Consider the following 26080-nt stretch of genomic DNA (forward strand, 5'->3'; position numbering starts at 1 on the left):
TACAATATGTCACATTTTATTTCTGACGTTTGAAAGAATTCACAAATGAATTGAGTTTTTACCGCTAATTTCTAACATGACAATCAAATAGCTGTAACAACCACATACAAAAGAAAAAAATATGGTAAACAGATTTTTATTTACAAAGTCTGAAAATATTTTGTTATTTCTTCCGTCCCCTGACAAAACTTAAATTGCTGCAGCATCCGAACTGCTTTTTTCATTTTTATTTGGAACAAATCCAGTTTGGATGGGCTTTAAACACTGAAGAAAGAAGAAAATAAAATGAATTAGCATCTTGTACTTCCACAAAACTTAACTGATACAATAATAGAATATTTTAAGATAGTAGTAAAGCCTTATTTGTATCCAGGGAAATGTAAGGTTTATGGGTTATATGGCATGACTGGTTCCTAATCATGGTGGTGCCATACAGTAATCATCTAGCAAAAGTAACAGTCGTCCTGTAATGATATAAGTGGGTATTATAAATGACTATTTGGAAGATAGAGCTTTCAATATAAATTACCACAACAGGTTTACAGCATGAGAGACATAGACATAGTAATAGCACAAATCCCTTGTTTTCTTCTACCTGGTTAACATGCAAATCGACGGTGGTGGAAACATACCGGTATGTGAAGCAAAGTTGCCCGAAGTTTCCTCCGGAAAGCCAAAATGCTGTATGTTTCCCAACTGGCAAATTACATTTTAACTGATGGAAATAAAACAATGGATGTTTTGCTGACAGCTGTAGCAAAGATTTAGGAGCACATTTACTAAAATTTGAAAGTCGTATAAACTCAACATGGTAGAAATTCAAATTAAACTCATTGCCGTATTTATAAAATGTCACGATAATGCTTGAATTGTTAGTATGAAAACTTCGAGCTTACATTCGAAAATCCCCAATTTTTCGAGTTTAAAGTATTGTTAAAACTCAAAAAATTCAAGTTTACGTGGGCGTTCATTCCATGAATCGTCTTTATTTTTCACAAACAGGAATTGCTCCAGCAGCCATTTTTGGAGCATTGGCACTCATTCTTGGAAAACAACAATAATGTGTTTAAATTTCATTTGAAACTGGGTGAAAGAGAAAACAATGATGGGATTAACTTCCCCTTGAAAATGTGTAAATAGAAAACAATAAAGGGATTAACAAGGACAGGCTGTTACTGACTATTCTATTCCTCTACCAAGTCTCCATGGCACTCAATGGTACTCGACAGCAGGGCTGTGGAGTCGGTAGATAAATTCTCAGACTCCTCAGTTTCTGATACTTCCGACTCTGACTCCTCTGTTTTTAATATGCTAATGTATTTTATACATCCAGGAAGGCGCAGGGGGGAAGGGGCACTTAAAACACAACTGAACTGATAATAAATTGATAGACAATTTTATCTATACTCCCTACTCCTAATGATTTCCCTAGAATGCCATAGTCATGTTTAAAGTTTAAGCTAACATTACAGCTGAATTACAGCAGTTTTTCAAATGTTTTAAAGCTTCAGTCTTAAACTATTGACTATCCATTCCCTTCACGTATACAAGTATTTCTAGTCCTGCAATTTTTTTTTACATAGTTATCAGTGAAAGTTAGGCTAGGTTCACAGTGGGCATTGTGTTCCCTATAACAGAGGAACACGACGCAGTGGAGCTGCTGCACCTTAACTGTGCGTTACGTCCCATTTAGTGAAGCATACAGTCAATGAAAAGCATGCTTCATGGTCACTCAACGTGTTCGTTTATGCACTGTGTGCATTGGGCTTTATTCTTATAGCAGAGAAGTAATTAATTATGACTGTTTGTGAATTGGGAGATTTAAACTTGCTTTATTTTATTTTTTTTTATTCCCATTTAAATTTAGTAGGAGTTGGAGTCGGTTCATTTTTTGCTGACTCCGACTCCAGGTACCCAAAATTGCCTCCGACTCCACAGCCCTGCTCGACAGATCAAACCTGGCGAATTTTTTTAAGTTAAGTAAACATTAATAAATCATGAATTATGGGAGTTATTTTGGAAAAACTCGTTTTCAGGTAACTAATGAAAAAATCTAGTTCTGGCAAAAAACCATTTGTAAATCTCGAAATTATCTAGTAAGAAAAAATCCGACTTTATCTCAAAATTGCTTAGTAAATGTGTCCCCTAGTGTGGATAACAAAACATTTTATGTGCCATCACCCTTTAAAGACACATGACCTAAAACTAACAGAATACATGTATATAAATTACATTTTATTTCTTTGAAAGCCATTTTACTTGAATAAGGAAAGGACACATCACAATTTAGTACATGATGAAGATGTCAAAAAACCCTTTTTATTACAAAGGAGAGATTCTTAGTAAGGTTATTTATTGTGTCATATTTTAGTGCTATAGTATTAAAAATATTAACCCACTCCACTATTTTAAAATAACTCTTTTTATTAATCAAAGTGCATGTTTGTGTAGTTTCCGTAACAGATCAATCTGACTCAAGTCTCTCCATGGAATAATTTGGTATACCAAAAAGGGAAAGTTGTGCTCAGCCACTTAATTTGAAACCATTAAGTGGGGGTGCAATGAGGTTGTGACCACAAAATGCATATAGACAACAACAAGTGGTCCTCTGCACTCAACCATTATCAATATATATAGGACATTAAGACATCGCGCATTAAGCTACCCATGCCCTCCCCCCCAAGCAAAACAGGGGTTGTTTGTCCACATACCGCAACATACTTCAAGCTGTCCAACTACGTCAAAGTCATCCCCTCAGGCCAGTCCTACACCCACTTTTATCTGATTCATTAAGAACTCTACTGCTTCAATATATATTTAACAAAGGGATTGGGTTTTACCTGCAACTTACTTGCTTTCAAGGTTAAAACCCCCAAAGGGTTGCCCTTTTATTGGCTCCACTGGGATCACCTGACTGTAGCTGGGAAGGGTGGGAACTACAACATGGAGCTGGCCACTGCTCCTTATAAACTATAGCAAAAAAGGGAAGTTGTGCTCAGCCACTAAATTTTAAACAATTAGGCGGAGGTGCTATGCAGTTGTGACCACAAACTACACATAGACAACAACAAGAGATCCTCTGCTTTCACCCATTATCAATACACATAGGACACTAAGGAATTATTTGGGTTGGGGGCTAAGGGCTAGGTTGCAGTAAAGTAGGAGAATAGATAGGGGATTATGGATTACTTTCTAGGGTGGTTATAAATTAAAAGCACATGGGCATCTTCCATTGACAGCTCTTTGATGTCTAGGTTTAGCAGGATATACATCAAGTCACAAAGGGAATTCTACCGATTTATCATTAAGAGCAGCAGACCAGTTCTCACCACTGAAATCACCTTCCTGACTAAACCCTTTTAAAGTTCAAGAAAAACTTAAGAAACAAATGAAATGTGCCGTATAATTATGCAGAGAACCACATATAACCTTTCTCAGACACAAGTCCTTAGACAAGAATGTGTTTTTCCGTTTAGATAATACATTTGATACCTGAGGTGCATGGAGATAAAATGATTTAGAAAAAAAAAAAAAGGCCAAAATCTAACAAGGTGCCTGTGAATCCAGAGTGTAGTCCCCAGGTCCTTCTTCCCACTTTATGTTCATATTAAATATTCTAATATAGCAATAATGTTAGCATAATCTGTTGAGCATTCTTCTAAACAAGGCAACAAGAAAGAGTTAGGAGTCAATGCCACAGAAACAAAACAACTAAGCTAAGTATGTTTTTCTTAATGTAAGATATTATAAATAATAGGAAGATTATTTAGAATTCTTCATAAAACTGGTTTCGGAGTGTGCATCAAATGCAGCCCAGCAATTTGAATCTGTATAAAATTAAATTAAAGGAGATGGAAAGGTCGTATCACTGGGGGATGCCAAAATGTTAGGCACCCCCGTGATTGTAATCACTTACCTGATACCGGGGTGGTGCTCCTGTTAGCAAAAAAACTGCACTGGCCTGGGGTGTATGCAGGCGAGCGATCCTCTTCTGTCTTCTTACCGGCTGCACATGCGCAGTAGAGTGGCTTTTTTACTCTATTGTGCATGCATGGGCCCCGGGATCACTGCGAAACAAGAAGGAAGGAAGAGGATTGCTTGCCTGCAACATTTTGGCACCCCTCCCCCCAGTGATGTAGCCTTTCCTTCTCCTTTAAAATGTATAGGTATAAATGAGGTGGGGTGAACTGCATTAAACTTAAGAATGTCCACAATCCCCATTACTGGTTGCTATCTTAGCTGACAGATGCCTTCCTGACTGATATCTAATGAGGCTCAGTCAGATATTGATTGCAAAGGTAGAAGATAATCCCCTCAGGCAAGACCACTATAGAACTGTGGATACTACGCAACCACCATGTCATCCGATCACTGGCCTTGAGACCACTTGTCTAAACAGTCAGGGCAAAGTTCTGTTTATTGTTCATACTAGCCCTGTACAGTTGTACTTTCTCTAGTTATAAACAATAAACACATCATATCAGGGCAAGTAATTATAGTAATTTAATTACATTCAACTATGGTTTGTAATTGCGGCACTAACTGAGAAAAGCTATGCATATTGTAATGATACAACAATGACCTTATTGTAACATCCAGATGATCTAGTTGCACAGAAACTGAATTTAAAAAACAAATGCATAGTTTTTAAAATTATGCAAAGCCAGAGCCAAGGACACAGCACCATGCAGGTCAGATTGAAAACAAAACAGAAAGAAGAGTTACAGTACATCAGTAGTTGTGTACAAAGGATATTTGACCTGTACAATACATAAAGGCAAGACTTCATCTCTATAACAAGTGAGCAGAGGCGTGCTTATTCCCTTTGCATAGGCTCAGCGTTCCATGGTCATATTCCTGCACAATATATACGTGCACTGCCTCCATTACTGGAAATGACTGATTTCAGCCTCCCACAAGACAGGGCTGCTCTGTCTAGCACTTGAGCACTTTTACATTTGCTGTTCTTTTATCTGCTATAAATCTTGATGTGCCTTTTTCAAATCCATAAATCTTTGATTTGGCGCTTATAAGATTTCGAGAAAATAGAAGACTGTTATGGCAGATAAGATCAGAGAAGATGAATAATATCTTGTATGCTTTTCTAGAGTTCTCCCTTTGCACACCCTTGTTAAACCTGTTTCTACATCTCAAATTACTGTAGTCTTTATCATAAAAAACATACATTAGGCTGGTCAAGGAGCTTACTCCATTTGATAAGTGACCAGTGATGAGAACTAATTATAGTATTTATAGTATTACTAACAGGCTGGTGGCTGACTGAATCAACTGCTTTTTCAATTCAACAAAAAAAAGGGATAAGTATTTTTTATTAACTTTATTCAGAATCATTGTGTTTTCTAACTGTTGGGTTTAATTTTTTCAAAAGTATTTGCTCTTTTTGGTGCCAATTTACAAAGTTTGGTTAACTATAAGGCTTACAGCAGGTTTGCCAGAGTTACAGTGGAGGAAATAATTATTTGACCCCTCACTGATTTTGTAAGTTTGTCCAATGACAAAGAAATGAAAAGTCTCAGAACAGTATCATTTCAATTGTAGGTTTATTTTAACAGTGGCAGATAGCGCATCAAAAGGAAAATCGAAAAAATAACTTTAAATAAAAGATAGCAACTGATTTGCATTTCATTGAGTGAAATACGTTTTTGAACCCCTACCAACCATTAAGAGTTCTGGCTCCCACAGAGTGGTTAGACACTTCTACTCAATTAGTCAACCTCATTAAGGACACTTGTCTTAACTAGTCACCTGTATAAAAGACACCTGTCCACAGAATCAATCAATCAAGCAGACTCCAAACTCTCCAACATGGGAAAGACCAAAGAGCTGTCCAAGGATGTCAGAGACAAAATTGTAGACCTGCACAAGGCTGGAATGGGCTACAAAACCATTAGCAAGAAGCTGGGAGAGAAGGTGACAACTGTTGGTGCGATTGTTCGAAAAATGGAAGGAGCACAAAATGACCATCAATCGACCTCGCTCTGGGGCTCCACGCAAGATCTCACCTCGTGGGGTGTCAATGATTCTGAGAAAGGTGAAAAAGCATCCTAGAACTACACGGGAGGAGTTAGTTAATGACCTCAAATTAGCAGGGACCACAGTCACCAAGAAAACCATTGGAAACACATTACACCGCAATGGATTCAAATCCTGCAGGGCTCGCAAGGTCCCCCTGCTCAAGAAGGCACATGTGCAGGCCCGTCTGAAGTTTGCCAATGAACACCTGAATGATTCTGTGAGTGACTGGGAGAAGGTGCTGTGGTCTGATGAGACCAAAATAGAGCTCTTTGGCATTAACTCAACTCGCTGTGTTTGGAGGAAGAAAAATGCTGCCTATGACCCCCAAAACACCGTCCCCACCGTCAAGCATGGGGGTGGAAACATTTTGCTTTGGGGGTGTTTTTCTGCTAAGGGCACAGGACAACTTATTCGCATTAACGGGAAAATGGACGGAGCCATGTATCGTGAAATCCTGAACGACAACCTCCTTCCCTCTGCCAGGAAACTGAAAATGGGTCGTGGATGGGTGTTCCAGCACGACAATGACCCAAAACATACAGCAAAGGCAACAAAGGAGTGGCTCAAGAAGAAGCACATTAAGGTCATGGAGTGGCCTAGTCAGTCTCCGGACCTTAATCCAATAGAAAACCTATGGAGGGAGCTCAAGCTCAGAGTTGCACAGAGACAGCCTTGAAACCTTAGGGATTTAGAGATCATCTGCAAAGAGGAGTGGACCAACATTCCTCCTAAAATGTGCGCAAACTTGGTCATCAATTACAAGAAACGTTTGACCTCTGTGCTTGCAAACAAGGGTTTTTCCACTAAGTATTAAGTCTTTTTTTGTTAGAGGGTTCAAAAACTTATTTCACTCAATGAAATGCAAATCAGTTGCTATCTTTTATTTAAAGTTATTTTTTCGATTTTCCTTTTGATGTTCCTTTTGTCTGCCACTGTTAAAATAAACCTACCATTGAAATGATACTGTTCTGAGACTTTTCATTTCTTTGTCATTGGACAAACTTACAAATAATTATTTCCTCCACTGTACATTCCTTTGTAATTACCCTCAGTTTGAGGGGGTGGGGTTTGATTAGTTCACCTTAACAGACTGTTTAAATAGAACCACTGGCACTCCAGTGGAGCTTGCTCTGGTGTTAGGTGCTCTATAAGTGATTGCTCTGTAAGTGGGTGCTCTGTAAGTGGAGTTATAATTACAGGAGTTAGTCGGTGCTCTGTAAGTGGAGTTATAATCACAGGAGTTAGTGGGTGCTCTGTAAGTGGAGTTATAATCACAGGAGTTACAAACTAAAGGAGTTAAAACAAGGTAAAAAAAAAATTTTTTTGTATTTATTTTAAAGCCTTTTCACCAATTTTTGTTTAACTGTTTCTGTAACTGGGAGAATGAGTGGCAGCAACATTGAAGGTATGACACAGTGCACAGCCTGCCGCATGTATGCAGTTGTGGAACAACAGTTCCAAAGTGCATACCTCTGTTGTGGATGTGAGCGAGTTGCCACTTTAAAGGCTCGCGTTAGAGCTCTAGAGGAACAAGTTGCAACACTGCGTTCTATTGACAATCTTGAAAGAAGTCTCTTGCTAACTGAACAAGAACTAGGGGGTCAGATAGTATGGGGGGAGGGGAGCAAGGAAAGGATGATAGGGCAGTAAGCTGGGTGACAGTTAGAAAATCGAGTGTGGGGAAAAGGAAAAGGGAGGCTGCTCCAGGGTCTGCGCATCCCAACAGATTTGCCAGATTGTGTGAAGAAGATGGGAGTGTGAACTCTGGACTGGTGGTTCTAGATGAGGCTGATCTCTCTAACAGCCGGGAGACCAGTTTCTCTAGTAGTGGTGGGGAGGAGAGCAGAGCTAGGCCTAAACAGGTGGTGCTTATAGGGGATTCGATCATTAGGAAAGTGGACAGGGTAATCTGTCGAGCGGATCGCTTCAACCGGACAGTTTGCGGTCTTCCTGGTGCCAGGGTTCGGCATGTGGTTGATCGGGTCGACACATTATTGGGAGGGGCTGGGCATGACCCGGCTGTCTTGGTACATATCGGTACTAACCACAAAATGAACGGTAGGTGGGGGACCTTAAAGAGTGAGTTCAGGGATCTAGGCTCTAAAATTAAGCAAAGGTCCTCCAATGTCATTTTTTCGGAAATTTTGCCGGTGCCGCGTGCTAGTTTAGGGAGACAGCGGGAGCTAAATGCGTGGCTAAAGTCTTGGTGTAGGAAGGAAGGGTTTGGGTTCCTAGAGCACTGGGCTGACTTTTCTTTGGGGTACAATCTATACAGCCCTGACGGATTGCACCTCAATGGAAGGGGGTCTACTGTGCTAGGGGAGAGAATGGTTAAGAGGCTGGAGGAGTGTTTAAACTAGACAAGGGGGGGGGTTGGTAAGCTAGATTCTTATGGGAGAGTTAGTGTAGATGGGGCAGTGGGACCAGTAAAGGGTTGTGGGGGGAGGAGTGAGGGAGGCATTTAGTTTATCAGATAAGGAGCTTCCATTGTTACAAGGGAAACAGACTAATTTTCACCTTAGCTCTAACTGTCCTTTAGCTAATGTAAGCATCAGAGGAAGAAGTAGTAATCTCCGCTGCATGCTGGCTAATGCACGTAGCTCGTCGGGTAAATTAGGGGAGCTGCAGGCTATTGCATGTATTGAAAATTATGATTTAATTGGTATCACTGAGACCTGGTGGGATGAAAAATGCGACTGGGCTGTGAATTTAAATGGGTATACACTTTTTAGGAGGGACAGAGTGATTAAAAAGGGTGGAGGGGTTTGTCTTTATGTAAAGTCAGATTTAAAGCCATGTAATAAAGACATTACCAATGAAAACGTTGAATCTCTTTGGGTAGAAATTTCAGTAGGGCTGAAGGTCACAAAGAAAATGATCATTGGTGTATGCTATAAACCACCCCGTATAGATGAGGGGGATGAGTCCCAGCTACTTTTGCAAATGGAGGAGGCTTCAAAATTGGGTCAAGTTGTTATTATGGGGGACTTTAATTATCCGGACATTGACTGGAGTAATGGGGTGGCTAAGTCAGAAAAAGCTAGTAGGTTTGTAAACATGCTAAATGACAACTTTTTATTTCAGGTGGTTCAAGAACCTACTAGGAATGATTCTATTTTGGACCTGGTAATATCTAATAATAATGAACTCATCTCTAACATTTGTGTGGGTGAGCATTTGGGGAACAGTGATCACAACATGGTCTCCTTTGAGATAATGCTACAGAGACAGCTCTATAAGGGACTTACTAAAACGCTCAATTTTAGACGTGCAGACTTTGCCAGTATAAGGGCATCTCTGCAATGTGTCAACTGGGAAAGGCTTTTCATGGGGTTAGACACAGAAGGAAAATGGAACATTTTTAAAACATTGCTTTGCAGGTATACACAACAGTATATTCCCCTTGTAAGCAAGGACAGGCATCGCAAAGCAAAACCTTTATGGCTGAATAAAAGAGTTAGGGTCGAGGTTGGTAATAAAAAACGTGCTTTTAAAGCATTCAAGTTAGCTGGGACAGCGGAAACTTTCATCAGGTACAAGGAAGCAAATAAAGCATGCAAAAAAGCTATCAGGCAAGCTAAAATAGAGATGGAAAGGGATATTGCAGCTAGGAGTAAAAAGAATCCAAAATTATTTTTTAATTATGTGAATAGTAAAAAAATGAAGCAAGAAGGGGTGGGAACTTTATTATCACGAGGGGGTACATTGGTTGATGAGAACGGGGAAAAAGCAGAAATTTTGAACTCTTATTTTTCATCTGTCTATACATCTGAGGAGCCACCTAATGAAGGCTTCCCTTTTAATATACCCAGTGCTAGTAATTTAGCTACTGACGCGTGGGTCACTCAGGAGGAAATTCAAAAGAGACTTGAACATGTAAAGGTAAACAAAGGTCCAGGGCCGGATGGGATTCATCCCAGGGTATTAAATGAGCTGAGCGCTGTGATTGCCAAGCCTCTTCACATAATTTTTCAGGATTCGTTGAGGTTTGGCATGGTGCCGAGAGACTGGTGAATTGCTAATGTGGTGCCATTATTTAAAAAGGGATCTCGTTCTCAGCCTGAAAACTATAGGCCTGTAAGTCTGACATCAGTAGTAGGAAAGCTTCTGGAAGGGGTAATAAGGCATAGGATAGTTGAATACATTGCAGTTCACAATACTATTAGTTTGTGCCAGCATGGTTTTATGCGTAACAGATCTTGCCAGACTAATTTAGTTGCCTTTTATGAGGAGGTGAGCAGGAACCTTGATGCTGGAATGGCAGTTGATGTCATCTACTTAGATTTTGCTAAAGCGTTTGATACAGTACCTCACAGAAGGTTAATGATCAAATTAAGGAATATTGGCCTAGAACATAATATTTGTAATTGGATAGAGAACTGGCTGAAGGATAGAGTACAAAGAGTGGTGGTAAATGGAACATTTTCTAATTGGGCCAGTGTGGTTAGTGGAGTACCGCAGGGGTCAGTCCTTGGTCCTTTGCTTTTTAACTTGTTTATTAATGACCTGGAGGTGGGCATAGAGAGTACTGTTTCTATTTTTGCTGATGACACTAAATTGTGCAAAACTATAAGTTCCATGCAGGATGCTGCCGCTTTGCAGAGCGATTTGACAAAATTGGAAAACTGGGCAGCAAACTGGAAAATGCGGTTCAATGTTGACAAGTGCAAAGTTATGCACTTTGGTAGAAATAATATAAACGCGAACTATCTACTGAATGCTAGTGTGTTGGGGGCATCCTTAATGGAGAAGGATCTAGGGGTTTTTGTAGATCACAAGTTGTCTAATTCCAGGCAGTGTCATTCTGTGGCTACTACAGCAAGTGCTGTCTTGTATAAAAAAGGGCATTGACTCAAGGGATGAGAACATAATTTTGCCCCTTTATAGGTCCCTGGTAAGGCCTCACCTTGAGTATGCGGTGCAGTTTTGGGCTCCAGTCCTTAAGAAGGATATTAATGAGCTGGAGAGAGTGCAGAGACGTGCAACTAAACTGGTTAAGGGGATGGAAGAGTTAAACTATGAGGTTAGACTGTCGAGGTTGGGGTTGTTTTCTCTGGAAAAGAGCCGCTTGCGAGGGGACATGATTACTCTGTACAAGTACATTAGAGGGGATTATAGGCAGATGGGGGATGTTCTTTTTTCCCATAAAAACAATCAGCGCACCAGAGGTCACCCCTATAGATTAGAGGAACAGAGCTTCCATTTGAAGCAGCGTAGGTGGTTTTTCACGGTGAGGGCAGTGAGGCTCTGGAATGCCCTTCCTAGTGATGTGGTAATGGCAGATTCTGTTAATGCCTATAAGAGGGGCCTGGATGAGTTTTTGGACAAGCAGAATATCCAAGGCTATTGTGATACTAATATCTACAGTTAGTATTACTGGTTGTATATATAGTTTATGTATGTGAGTGTATATATTGGTTAGTATAGGTTGTGTGCTGGGTTTACTCGGATGGGTTGAACTTGATGGACAATGGTCTTTTTTCAACCCTATGTAACTATGTAACTACTACCCTGGAGAGCAGAATTCACAAATAGAATGCAGAATCATCTAAGAAACATTTACCATTGCAATATTCTACAAGCACCCACAGATGCCTGATTTTAATGGAGAAAGAAAAAAAACTAAAGAAAAATACTTGCATTAGGCAGATATTGTGATTCTACTTTTAAATTATCTTTTTGTTTCCTACTTCTATTGTCAGGTATTGGTATGTTGGTATACTAAAAGTATGGCTACTGACATGATGTTTACATTCCTATTCTTTTCAAGTGATTTTTTCTAAAACTGACAAACTGAAGACTGCTGGTGACAAACCCACAACTTTTGCCAATAACTTATATCCTTAAAAAGGGCTCCGCTGATTTACTACCCTTAATAAAAGTAAAGGCCAATTTCACTTGCCATTCCCCTCAATGTTCCACAGGTCACACTACCAATAAAGCTTTAACCAAGGTCATTCTCATACTCTTTGCCCAGTGTGCACATTTGCATTTTCTGATCACTTCTCCTAATAAATAACCCCCAAATAATTCAGTGGCTCTGCTTTATCCCAATTCTCTTCCTCTCTCTCTAAGATTCCTGAACATATGTCTGTTATTCTTCCAATTTTTAAAAGGACACTATATACAGGTATAGGACCCATTATCCAGAATGCTCGGGACCAAGGGTATTCCAGATAAGGGGTCTTTCCATAATTTGGATCTCCATACCTTAAGTCTACTAAAAAATCAATAAAATATTAATCAAACCCAATAGGCTTGTTTTGCATCCAATAAGGATTCTTTATATCTTAGTTGAGATCAATTACAAGATACTGTTTTATTTCCACAGAGAAAAAAGAAATCAGTTTTAAAACTATGAATTATTTGATTAAAATGGAGTCTACGGGAGATGAGCTTTTCGTAATTCGGAGCTTTCTGGATAACGGGTTTCCGGATAAGGGATCCCATACCTGTACCTGAAAATTGCAGGTCTCTATAAAAATATATTGCATAAAGCAGCTCATAATTAAAAACCTGCTTTATATAAATAAACCATTTACATAGAAACATACTTTTCTAGTAGTATTTGCCAAATAGAAAATTGCCATTTTAGGTACTAAGGGCCACCCCCATGTGATCATACGATTGACAGTGCACACACACACAAACCAAAGGCACACATACATGCTAGGTCACACCAATCAATTAATGGACAAAGTTCTGTCTTTTACTCCCACACTTCTTCCTGTTACAGTTAGAGCTGCAATTTTTCCTGTCAAGTGATCTTTGAGGGAGCACACAGGCCATTACAAACTGGTGGTTCAAGGGAGGGAAAAGATGAAAAAGAGCAATATTTCTGATAAATTATCTGTTGGTTAAGATCAAGATCTGTTGGTTATCTGTTGGTTAAGTATTCATTTTGAATTTATAGTTTTACTTTAATTTATACTAACTGCACCCATTTGTCTATATGCATTGTAAAGCAATTTGTACCCTTTTGGTGCTATACTATACAAAATACACTGCAGTATACCCCATCATGTAAAGATGCATAAATTAAAAGGAAACCTGTTGTCAGCTCACTCATCTGGCAATCAGGCATTGCATAAAAAGTAGGCACCCAGCATAACATGGAAGTACAACATTACAACAGGACAACAGCATTAGATGTGGCTCAAGTACAGTCGCTTTAAAGACCTACAATCTACAAGATAACATCTACAAGCTAACATAGAAACAAAAAAGTGTAACTGAATTGTAAAGCTCTACCTTAAAGGACATAGAAAGGCAAAGTCACTTGGGGGTGCCAAAATGTTAGGCACCCCCAAGTGACTTAAATTGCCTACCTTGTACCCTGGGCTGGTGCCCCTGTTAAGAGAGAACAGCACCAGCCCGGGGTAGCTGCAGCGCTTCCTCCTTCCTGCTTCCGTGCGCGCACCTGCTCACTTCACTTAAAGGAATAATGTCATGGGAAAACGTTTTTTTTTTTTCTTCAAAAATCAGTTAATAGAGCTTCTCCAGCAGAAGTGTTTTTATAAGCACAAACTTTTTTTCAATATATTTAATTTTGAAATTTCACATGGGGCTAGCCATGTGATTTGTGCTCTGATAAACTTCAGTCACACTTTACTACTGCGTTGCAAGATGGAGTGATATCACCCCCCTCCATTCTCTCTCCCCCACCCCCCAGCTTAGGCCTTTGCACTGACTCCTATTGTTGCAGGTGGAAAGGCATTTTGGAGCTCTTAGTCATCCGAGGCAGCAGAAATCTATCAAGGGTGACAAAATCACTCCGTCAGACATTAGCCTTAAGGTCCCCATACACGGGCCGATTATAGCTGCCGATATCGGCACGTTATCGGCCCGTGTAGGGGCACTACCGAGGGGCCTGGCTGACCGATATCTGGCCTGAAATTGGCCAGATATCGATCGGCCAATTTAGAAAATCCAGTCACATCAGGGACCGCATCGGCTCATTGATTCGGTCCCCGAACCAACTGCCCCATTGCTGCATGTAGAATTCGATCGTTTGGCCCCAGGGCCAAACGATTGAATTCGCCTACATGCCTCCCCGATATCACCCACCTATAGGTGGGGATATCGGGTGAAGATCCGCTCACTTGGTGACATCACCAAGTGAGCGGATCTGCCCGTGTATTGCCAGCTTTACATGGAGTAGGTAAAACAAAAGGTTATCTGAAAGCAGTTCTAATGTGTAGCGCTGGCTCCTTCTGAAAGCTCAGTCAGGCACAAGGCACTGAGATGGCTGCCTTCACACCAATATTACAACTTAAAAAACACATTTGTTGGTTCAATAATAAAATTTTATAATGGTAAAGTGAATTATTTGCTATGTAAACAGTGTAATTTATAAATAAAAAGTACACCATAAAAATCATGATAGAATCCGTTTAAGTGCCTGAGAGTCACTTCTCTAATTGAGTGTGAAACTGGCAACCTCCACACGCCCCCTTTTTAGCCACTACTAATAATTAACTTGTGTCTGGAAGAAGAAAATGTGGATTCATTCAGAATCATCCCCCCTCCAAAAAAACAAACTTACATGATTTAAATATCCTTGACATTGTAAGGATTTGTCCAGCTTTTTCTGACATTCATCAAGGGACTTAACAGAAGCATCTGAAATATATGAAAAACAGCGGTCACCTTTTGTTTTCTGCTTATAAAAGACTGGCTGCACAGCTAGATATGAAAAGTCCAGTGAAAAACAACATGTTTTCTCCAATGGCCCTACTGCGCAAGTAAGGGTAAACAAGATGCAAATAAAACAAGTACATTTAGGCCATGTGCTTGTTGCACCGGCATCAAACTCATTATCACCATGCTGTTAATATAGATATTTGATTTTCAAGCACTTTTTTTTGTTTCAGATTTGTGGGTATGGGTAAAAGTGGGTATGACCCAAAAAATCGTATAGATTGGCATACACAAATTAAGAATCTCATCAGTGCCCTAAAGCACTGAGCCATTTATGGCAAAAGTCCATGAGCACCACTTTCATTAAGTGTGAATGAGACTTGAACAGGAGAGTGTTAGCGGCCCATCTTCTCTTGTACTGTATGTAACATACACCACACTGTCCATCTGTACTATAAGTATGGTGATTTGTCTGTTGCTATTATAAGCAAAGTCAATTTTCTGCCCAGAGCAAATGTAATTCTGCTTTTTCCACAGTAGGACAGAGGTAACAGTTAATGACTGGAAACATACTGTTATTAGCTACAAAGGAAGGGGAAAGTGGAACAGAATTGAAATCTGAAATTGGTGCAATACTGTCCATGCATGTAAGGGAAAATCATATCATACTTGAGATTTTCTTTTCCTGGACTGCAGCATGGCAGTGGGCACCAAAGGGTTAACTCCCCTTGCCGTGTGAAGGGCAGGAAATGGTCAAATCAATAAAAGGCGCACATCCCCAACCTTCCTCACTCTCTTTTGACTGATGAGCCGAGACCCCCCAACTAGGGTAGGGAAAGCCATGTGCCCACTGCCACGCTACAGGAAAAGAAAATCCTGGTAAGTATGTTATGATTTTCCCTTTTCCTGTCCCTTCACATGGCAGTGGGCACCAATAGGGATATACCCAAGCAATAAACAAAAAAGGGAGGGAAAATAATGCAAAGAAGTTTAATCAAAGTTATATAACAGTTTGCAACATGGCCCTGCCACAAGAGCCTTGACCTTTAGGTTGAACATCTATCTGATCGAATTTTCATAAAATTCTATGAACATATTTCCTGTAGGCCAGCTCTGCAAAGCTCTTTGCATGGGCTGCCCAAGATGCTGCTGTCGCCCTGGTGGAGTGAGCCTTAACATTTGTAAGTAAGGAAGCTGCACTAGTTTTGTAGGCTTCTAAAATACAGGCTTTAATCCAGTTATACACAGTACTCTTTGAAACTTGCAAGCCCTTATTAGGACCTGGCCGGTGGCTGCTCTGCAAAGCTCTTTGCATGGGCTGCCCAAGATGCTGCTGTCGCCCTGGTGGAGTGAGCCTTAACATTTGTAGGTAAGGAAGCTGCACTAGTTTTGTAGGCTTCTAAAATACAGGCTTTAATCCAGTTATACACAGTACTCTTTGAAACTTGCAAGCCCTTATTAGGACCTGACAGGAGACCAGGAGATGATCAGATTTTCTAATGGTTTCTGTTCTTTGTAGATAAATTCTGACACATCTGACCACATCCAATTTGCTCCATCATTCTTCTTCCTTAGACTGAGGACAAGGGAAGAAGCTGGGCAGAATTAGTTCTTGGTTAATGTGAAATCCAGATGGAACTTAAGGGACAAAATCTGCAGGGAGCCTAAAAACAACTTTGTCTTGATGGAAAACCATGTAAGGCATATCTTTAATGCTTGGATGTAACATTCAATAAGAATGCAGGAGAGTTGCTTTATAGAAGTCTCTAGTAATGGTTCAAATGGTGAGACAGAGAGGGCCGAGAGAACCAAAATTTTTTTAATGATTGCTTTAATTCTCTTTAAAGCTTGGAAAAATCGCCCCACCAAAGATTTAGATCCCCAAGAAATGTCAGTTAACGCTGACAAAATGGAGACTTGATTTTTGAGAGTAGCTGGGCTAAGGTTTTTATCCAGTCCTGATTGAAGAAATTCTACAATTGCCTCTTCTAAAATTACTGCACTGGGTCTGTCTTTTTTCTTACTCCAGTCTTTAAATGCTTGGAACACTTAGGGGCACATTTACAAAGGCACGAATGCTCGAGCGTCCGTGGGAACGCTCCGAGCGTATTTTCGCCAATTTTTTCGGGCGTCCGGACAACTTTTTCGTACGCCGCACGACTTTTCCGGACGCTTGCACGAAAAAATTCGGAAAGGTTTTACCACTGTTTACAATTGTTCGGTACGAAAATTTCGTGACTTTCGGATTGCCAATACGATTTTTTCGTAAGCATTTTCGTGAAATTTGCGATCTTCAGAAATTTTCGTTTACAATCCGATTTTTTCCCATTCGTGATTCGGATTCGTGGATTAGTAAATGTGCCCCTTAGTGTTGTTATAGTATTTTTGCAGGGTAGAAAATGTCCTAGAAGCCAGTAGTGTACGGTATGGTTTTCTCAGCTAATCCTCTTTGTATCATTTTGCTCCTTTCAATTTCCAGTCAGATTTCCAGTCTGAATGGCTTCTCCACAGCCGTGAGGAAAACAACTTGAGTTTTGTGTCGAATCTCATAGCCATCAGGTCTATGGATGGATTCCCGAATCTCTGGAAAATCATAAGAAACTATTGAGGATTCAACTCCCACTCCCCTGGAAGAGGGTGGGTTCTGCTCAGACAATATGCTTAAACATTAATTTTCCCTGGAACATGCACTGCTGAAAGGTCCTTTCTGCCCAAGATAGAATGTTCTCTGTCAAGTCTATGTATGAGCTTCTGACTTTTTGTGCCGCCTTGTTATTTCACCACACGTCTGATTTTATCAATACTGGCTGATTCTGATGGAAGTGCATAAGGGCCAGATGTACTGCTTTCAGTTCTTTCCAGTTGGAAAATTGTCAAACCAGGAATCTTTTCCAAAGTCCCTAAGTTGACCAGCCTGATCCACTCGCATCTGCAGTGATGTAAATACAATGTTAGATAGCCAAATCCTGTTGGCTCTGGTTAAGGAAGTGATTGCCACAGCTGGTTGGCAGATAGCTCCTGCAACCACATAGGATTTTTTAAATATAGAGAGTTGTTCTCCTAGCAACTCTTGTAATAGAGGCATCTACATTAGGTGATGTATCCCATTGCATCATGTCTGCATGTCTGCTGAGTGAAGAAGGGTGGGATGCGCACCTTTTATTGATTTGGCCATTTTCTGCCCTTCACATGGCGAGGGGAGTTAACCCATTGGTGGCCACTGCCATGCAACGTAAGAGGAAAGTGTGTCTTTACACCACTCTCTATTTAGTTAAATTAGTATGAATATAATATGATAACATCATAAATCTAAATGCTCATAATACAGGAAAAAACAGGTACAGGTATGGGATCCGTCATCTAAAAAACCTATTTTTCAAAAATCTCCGAATTACAGGAAGGCCATGTCCCATAGATTATTTTAATAAACTACCAGTAATTCAAATTTATAAGTCATTTGGTTTTCTTTGTAATAACTAAACAATCACTGCACTTGATCCCAACTAACATAAATAATCCTTATTGGAGGCAAAGCAATCCCTACTGGTTTATATTGATGTTTAAAGGATTTTTTAGTAGACTTAAAGGAGAAGGAAAGGCAAAGTCACGGGGGGGTGCCTCAAGTGACTTTAATCTCTTACCTTGTACCCTGGGCTGGTGCCCCTGTACGGAGAGGACAGCACCAGCCCGGGGTACCTGCAGTGCTTCATACTTCCGGGTTCGCTCGCACGTGCATGCGCAGTAGAGTGAAAAGCCGAACTTTAACAGAGAAGTCGGCTTTTCACTCTACTGCGCATGTGCTTGTCCTTAGTCGTTCCAAGAAGGAAGCCGGAAGGAGGAAGCGCTGTGCTCCAGGTACCCTGGGCTGGTGCTGTTTTCTTCTAACAGGGGCACTAGCCCGGGGTACAAGGTAAGCGATTAAAGTCACTTGGGTGTGCCTAACATTTTGGCACCCACAAGTGACTTTGCCTTTCCTTCCCCTTTAAGGTATGGAGATCCAAATTACAGAAAGACACTTTATATGGAAAGCCCCAGGTCTCGTTAACAGGTCCCATACCTGTATAACAAGTTTACAAGATGTGGCTGCTTTAACTTTACAAAGTTAAAATACAGTATAATTTTACTATTACTATACTGAATGGTTTTAGTGATCAAACTGAAATGGTAGGATACTGGTCTGTTTTTTCAAGCAATAAATCCAAACCACATATCTCAGACATTAGTACTCTTGTCTTACCAAGAAAATGATTCTTAAAAACAAATCTTTAATGACAGGACAAAGCCATTTCTGTGAAAAATCTAATAAGGGCCACTTCACCTTCATATATTAAAAAAAAAAAAAAACCACACCTGAAGAGAGCATTCCATAAGATTTGAATGAATGCACATTCTTAGATGACTGGGGGATACCTTATGCTTTTCCTGCAATTCAAAGCAAACTAAGCACATGTTCGTAAATTAAAACCATTTAACTATAAATATAAAGAAGTTAATATTGTGTAATGTTATCTCACCACAGTAATGGACTAAGATAGAACACACTTATAATCAATGCAATATCTGTACCAAAATTATACAAGAGGCTGTAGTTGTTGCCAAAACTGGTTAAGTATATTTTGATACAACCCCTACAGAAAATGTGTTAATAGAACAAGGTGGCAATTATTTTACGAATGAAATGTAAGTGATATTAATACACAGGGAGAGAAGGGTAGCTGCCAACATGCCAAGGAACCAGGACTGTGCTCAAGCCTCTATGTAGCATCAAGCATTGATAAATTGCACACAAGTCGCGACATCAGCACTTACACTGGAATTCTGGGTATGTATTCTTGTGCTGTATGGTGGGTACTTTTTGGTGGCTATGTGCTCTAAGGTAAAACACACAGCATCCAAGCTTCCCACAGTCTATTGATAATACCACAGGCCTCCTTTCTGCTGCGTGTTATTCGGTCCGGACGTGGAGGGGCCTTCAGAAACTTTTCATTGGAATTGTGCTATAGGTGAGCTTTACTTATTCATCTCTGGGAAATGTTGGGGAACGTGACGCAAAACTTGGGGACATATGTGTGTGTAGTAGCCCAGATCCCTATAACCTCACCTACTGTATGAACTTTATGGTGTGGCAAAAACATTTAGAAAAAAGGTTAGTCAGCTTTCCAGTCTTCATGTCATTAGATATGCTGCTCACCGTACGTACCCAAACTTGTGATAATCCCGCTCAGTCTTTCATGAACACTCTGCACCTCCCGCGGATCCAGTTTCCCCGCCATTGTGCCGTATTAATCACGTGCTCTATGCAGTCAGAGCTTGTTCCTTAGTACAAATCCTTCAAAGGTGCGCTTATGGGAAAAATCAATCCTCGTTCCAGGACACTCTGCAAATGAAATATGGAGACCACAATGGTGCAATACTAATAATAAATGGCCGCACAGACTCAGATTCTACTTATAAAGTATATCTTCTACATCAGGGGTCCCCAACCTCCGTGCTGGGGACCAGTGCCGGGCTGTGGGCTGTGCTGAACCGGGCCACCTCTGGTCCCAGTTACCTGTGATCCCAAATCCCTGATGTTACACTGCAATGACAACAGATATGCAAAGTCCAGGAAGCTTTCTACTGATCGCAACAAGGACCAAAGTCCTTAAAGCTCCATACTAAGCAGCAGGGGATGTCACCCCTTAGGTGGGGGTAAGACATGCAAAGGCGCTGGGTGCATCTAGCTGCAGGGGAACAAGCTCAGGTCTCCCACTAATTTAGTATTATGATTGGCTGTATTATATTTTATAATGTAACAATAATAACAAAGTACATAATATAAAATGCAATATTTACATATATATTATATATGTAGTAATTAAATTATATACTATGCGCTAGTTCACCTCTTGTATCGGTTATTGATTGCTTTATATGTTACTCTGTATGTCCAATGTATGAAACCCACTTATTGTACAGCGCTGCGGAATATGTTGGCGCTTTATAAATAAATGTTAATAATAATAATAATAACAATAGTTGGGCCCCCCTCCTCCGGTCCTTGGAAAAATTGTCTTGCTTGAAACCGGTCTGTGGTTGGGGACCACTGTTCTACATGTGCATATCACAATTAGTTTGTTTGCCGCAGCAGCCTGTCTTTCCTCTCCACATTTCAGCACCTTAACAGTTAAGCGCTAATAGTGAAGTGTATACCAACAGGAGAGCAAGATACCGCTTCAGTTCTACATAACAGTGTTTCCAAAATTGCGTGCACTGTTCAGTTCTGTCTGCAGTAACTTTTACCTCCCAGCAGCAGTTCACTTCTTCTTTCTGTCCTGAGGATTCCTGGTACCACGTGATTATTTACAGCCTATCACACTGTTGCTTCTCCTACCAAGACAACAGAGATGGGAGGGGGGAGCTGAATTGGGTTTTTAGCAAGCAAAAGCAGGACTGACTCAATCTATATATTTAAAACCCTTGGGCCATTTTATATGGTTAATAAATATTTGGTTTTAAATATATAGATTGAATCAGTCCTGCTTTTGCTTGCTAAAAACCCTGATCCAGCTCCCCCCCTGTTGTCTTGGTAGGAGAAGGAACAGTGTGATTGGCTGTAGATAATCACGTGGTATCAGGAATTCCCAGGACAGGAAGAAGAACTGAACTGCTGCATGGAGGTGAAAGTTACTCCAGACAGAACTAAATGGTGGAGAAGGGATGATATGCACGCAAGTTAGGACACACTGTAAGTAGAATTGAAGCGTTATCCTGCTCTCCTGTTGGTATACTCTTCCGCTATTAGCGCTTAACTGTTTAGATGCTGGGGTTAGATGCACATGTAGAAGGGTTTTGCTGGTGCTGCTGGACTATTTTATCATTATAGCGCAGGGTTATATTAATCCGCAAATATAGAGCTTGTTACTTACAGTTGTCCATGGCAACCCTGGACGCTTTCTCAGCGTTAGGGTGCTGCCATATTGCTGTACGGAACACAGCGTTCAATAGTGTACTGAATACAGTGTTTCCGTAAATAATAATTCTGCTTCTGAAACTACGCTGCCGTTTAATAACTAATGAGGCTGTAGCTGACTGACGGGTTCTTTTAACCACAGGGCATTTACAAGCGGGTCAAAGGGCAATGTGACGTTTTGCTTGCGTACAGTGGCTCCACATGAGGAGATATATGGGCGAGGGAGGATGGACTTCTAAACTATTATCCCTCTTAGTTTGAGCAAAGAGCGCAGATCAGTCCGGTGAGTACAGGAGTGTGCGAGGTTTATTTAATACCAAAATACTCACATTCCGGGACATTGTATTTCCGAGGCAAGTATGTCAGTTTCGCCTGTGTATCTGCCACTGTTGTTACCTACTTCATTATATGGGGTGTCAGGGACTGACAGGCTGTATTATACACTGAAATGTCACCGCACTTTAATGTAAATGTATTATGATGTAGATAATGATATTCTGAGACAGATTGTATTTGCTTTTTATTTTTTCTTATTGGTGGTTTTTCAGTTATTTAGCTTTTTTTTCAGCAGCTCTCCAGTTAGGCATTTTAGCAGCTATCTGGTTGCTAGGTCTTGTTTACCTTAGCAGCCAGGAGGCCAACAAGAGACTGGAATATGAATAGGAGGGGGGTCTACATAAAAAATACAAGAAATAAAAGGTAACATAATAAAATAAAATTGTAGTCTTACAGAGCAATTGTTTTTAAGCTGCTGGGGTCAGCAACCCCCATGTGAAAACTAGAAAGATGTAGAAGAGGAAGGCAAATTATTCAAAAACTATTAAAAAATAAATAAATAAATAATGATGACCAATGAATAAGTAGATTTATGTGTAACCGATTTTACCAAACTAATTTAGTTGTCTTTTATGAGGAAATGAGCAGGCAGTTGATGTCATCTACTTGGACATTGCTAAAGCGTTTGATACAGAACCTCACAGAAGGTTAATGATCAAATTAAGGAATATTGGCCTAGAACATAATATTTGTAATTGGATAGAAAACTGGCTGAAGGATAGAGTACAAAGAGTGGTGGTAAATGGAACATTTTCTAATTGGGCCAGTGTGGTTAGTGGAGTACCGCAGGGGTCAGTCCTTGGTCCTTTGCTTTTTAACTTGTTTATTAATGACCTGGAGGTGGGCATAGACAGTACTGTTTCTATTTTTACTAATGACACTTAATTGTGCAAAACTATAAGTTCCATGCAGGATGCTGCCACTTTGCAGAGCAATTTGACAAAACTGGAAAACTGAGCAGCAAAATGGAAAATGAGGTTCAATTTTGACAAGTGCAAAGTAATGTATAAATAATATGAATGCAAATTATACACTAAATGGTAGTTTGTTGGGGGTATCCTTAATTGAGGAGGATCTGGGGTTTTTTGTAGATAACAAGTCGGTGGCTACTAAAGTGAATAAAGTGCTTTCTTGTATAAAGAAAGGTCCCTAGTAAGCAGTTTTGGGCTGGAGAGATTGCAGAGACCTGCAACTAAGTTGTTAAAGGGGATGGAAGGTTTAAACTATGAGGTTAGACTGTCAAGGTTGGGGTTGTTTTCTCTGTAAAATAGATGCTTGCAAAGGGAAATGATTACTCTGTATATAAAAATGATAAGCCCACTAGAGGCCACCCCCTTTAGTTTAGAGGAACGGAGTTTCCATTTGCAGTGAGGCTGTGAAATGCCCTTCCGACTGATGTTGTGATGGCAGTTTCTGTTAATGCCTTAAAGAGGGGCTTGGATGAGTTCTTGAACAAGCATAGTATCCAAGGCTATTGTAAAACTAATATCTACAGTTAGAATTGATGTTTGTATATATAGTTTATGTATGTGAGTGTATACAGTACCGCCGCAGAGTGCGTACTCTGCGTAGGGCACCAACTCCCAAGGGGGCACCCAGTACAGCCACTCCCTACGCAGAGTGCGCACTCTGCGCACCAACATACCAAGTCTTCATCAGCAGCTCCTTCTCTCTTATGCGGCAACAGGCCCTTTTATAAGGTTGCGCCCATGCGTATGACGTCACACGTCAGCGACGAGGCGCAACCTTATAGAAGTGCCTGTTGCCACGGCATAAGAGAGAAGGAGCTGCTGACAAAGACTTGGTCTGTTGGGGGTACTTTCTATGGGGGCAATTGGGGGCACTGTTTATGGGGGCAATTGGGGCACTGTGTATGGAGGCACTTTCTATTGGGGGCACTGTTTATGGGGGCAATTGGGGCACTGTGTATGGGGGCACTTTCTATTGGGGGCACTGTTTATTGGGGCACTGTGTATGGGGGCACTTTCTATTGGGGCACTGTTATGGGGGCAATTGGGGCACTGTGTATGGGGGCACTTTCTATTGGGGGCACTGTGTGTGGGGGCTACTGTCTATGGGGGGGTACTGTATGGGGCAATTGGGGGCACTGTTTATGGGGGCACTTGGAGCACTGTGTATGGGGGCACTTTCTATTAGGGGCACACCGTAATATTTGGTGGAGGGGGCACAAAAGTAAATTTCTGCTTAGGGCACCCATTTGGCCAGCAGCGGCCCTGAGCGTATAGATAGGTCAGTATAGGTTTGTGTGTGCTGGGTTTCCTTGGAAGGGTTGAACTTGATGGACTTTAAAATTTGCCAGAGGGCTCAATTCTGTCACCAGTTTTCAAATTTCAATGTTTAAGGGGTTGTGCTTAAAGGGCATTTGCCTTTTTTTAAGGCATTTTTATTGTTCATGTCTGTAATATTTCTGTTTTGTGTAATATATCCTTTCATTTCGACATCCTAGGGTATATCTGGGTATTTTTCACCCAAAAAAGATGAGCAGTTCACAGCATGCCAGGCAAACAGTGGTTATAACAGGAGGAGGTGGTTACTTTGGACACAGGTTAGTCTTACTGGTTTGTAGTCCAGCTTTTTGTCTGTATAATGCTGTATCCGAGTGCTCCAAAAATATACCAAATAACGCTCGACTTATCTTAACCATTCCTTTGTATTTGCTTCTAAAAACCGTTATCGGGGGAAATAGAAAATAAACTGACAGCACAGGAGCAGCTTGCTTGGTCAGTAGCTGAAGTTTCCCACACTCAGCCGCCTTTGAGGGGGTCTAGAAGATCTCTGCTAAAAAAATGCATTCACCTACATATTGGGTGATTATGTAATGTACATACGTTTAATAGGTTTATTACGAGGATACGACGATTGTGTTAAATTAACAATATATTATTTGATAAACTGCACAGATGTTTGTTTCTTCTCCAGACTTGGCTGTACGTTGCACCAGAAAGGAGTTAATGTTATCCTCTTTGATATACGAAAACCAGACCTGGAGGTACCTGAAGGAATCCAATTTGTTCAAGGAGATGTACGTTCCCTTTCTCAGCTGGAAGATGTGATGACAGGTGCAAGCTGTGTATTTCATACAGCTTCTTATGGGATGTCTGGGAGGGAGCAACTCCAGTGGCAAAAAATTGAAGCTGTCAATGTCAAAGGCACAGAAAATATAATCCAAGCTTGCATAAACAAAAACGTTAAGAGGCTTGTATACACAAGTACCTTTAATGTGGTTTTTGGTGGGCAAACAATTCGAAATGGAGATGAATCTCTACCATATCTACCTCAGGATGCATTTGTAGATAACTACTCCCGTACAAAGACAATAGCAGAGGCCTTTGTACTCAAAATGAATAATCAAGAGTTGAAAAATAAGAGTGGCTTTTTAAAAACCTGTTCTCTTCGGGCTGCTGGTATCTATGGGCCTGGAGAGCAGCGACATTTACCTAGAATTAGAAGTGTCCTTGAAAAGGGAATGTTCTTGTTTATATACGGGGATAATCCCCTAGTTCAGTTTGTACATGTAGATAATCTTATCTCTGCACATATTTTAGCAGCTGAAGCTTTAACATCTGAAAAAAAATACATAGCTGCTGGTCAGCCTTATTTCATTTCAGACGGCCCACCGGTTAATAATTTTGATTTTTTCAGGCCCTTTGTGGAAGGTCTTGGTTACAAGTTCCCTACCCTTCAACTTCCTTTATGGTTTATTTATTTTCTTGCATTTCTAATTGAGTGGATTCACTTCTTTGTTAGTCCTGTGTGTGACTTTCAGCCTTTTCTGACACGTTCTGAAGTTTGCAAAACAGGTGTCACTCATTACTTCAGTATTGAAAAGGCTAAAAGAGAACTGGGGTTTGAACCTCAGCCATTTACAATGCAGGAAGTGGCAGAATGGTTTAAAAATCATGGTTACGGCAAACAAGACAAGAAGTTTAAAAGAAATTACTTTATCTGGGACATTATTTTTATTTTATTGGTGGCTGTGGTGCTGCTATCATGGCATTCTAAATTAATAGGAACCAGTGAATGAGTATTTTATTTCTAAATGAAATTGACTAAATATTCCATATTATATGTGTGTGTGTATATACACACACACAC

General features: G+C 40.4%; 1 protein-coding gene and 1 long non-coding RNA gene across 6 annotated transcripts; one reads left to right on the top strand and one right to left on the bottom strand.

The window, feature by feature from the left end:
- LOC100495799 lies at positions 1-21726 on the bottom strand. Of its 3 annotated transcripts, none has more exons than XR_004222370.1 (4): positions 21585-21726; positions 19877-20053; positions 14582-14658; positions 1-264 (listed from the first exon to the last, which is right to left on the bottom strand). It is a non-coding gene; the product is annotated as an uncharacterized LOC100495799 (long non-coding RNA). The 3 variants fall into 3 exon arrangements; XR_208516.3 differs by lacking the exon at positions 21585-21726 and adding an exon at positions 20959-21225; XR_208517.4 differs by lacking the exon at positions 21585-21726 and adding an exon at positions 20873-20923.
- On the top strand, positions 21192-26080 carry sdr42e1 (short chain dehydrogenase/reductase family 42E, member 1). Of its 3 annotated transcripts, XM_004913610.4 has the most exons (4): positions 21192-21403; positions 21771-21911; positions 24432-24530; positions 24905-26080. In XM_004913610.4, the coding sequence occupies exons 3-4, from the start codon at positions 24463-24465 to the stop codon at positions 26007-26009; spliced, it is 1173 nt and encodes a 390-aa protein (XP_004913667.1). In that variant the 5' UTR covers positions 21192-21403; positions 21771-21911; positions 24432-24462; the 3' UTR covers positions 26010-26080. The 3 variants fall into 3 exon arrangements, with proteins under 3 accessions (XP_004913667.1, XP_002934995.1, XP_031756653.1); XM_002934949.5 differs by lacking the exon at positions 21771-21911; XM_031900793.1 differs by lacking the exon at positions 21192-21403 and having other exon boundaries at positions 21903-21981.

Source organism: Xenopus tropicalis, chromosome 4 (assembly GCF_000004195.4).
Source record: "Xenopus tropicalis strain Nigerian chromosome 4, UCB_Xtro_10.0, whole genome shotgun sequence".
In the NCBI taxonomy this organism is placed as follows: Eukaryota; Metazoa; Chordata; class Amphibia; order Anura; family Pipidae; genus Xenopus; species Xenopus tropicalis.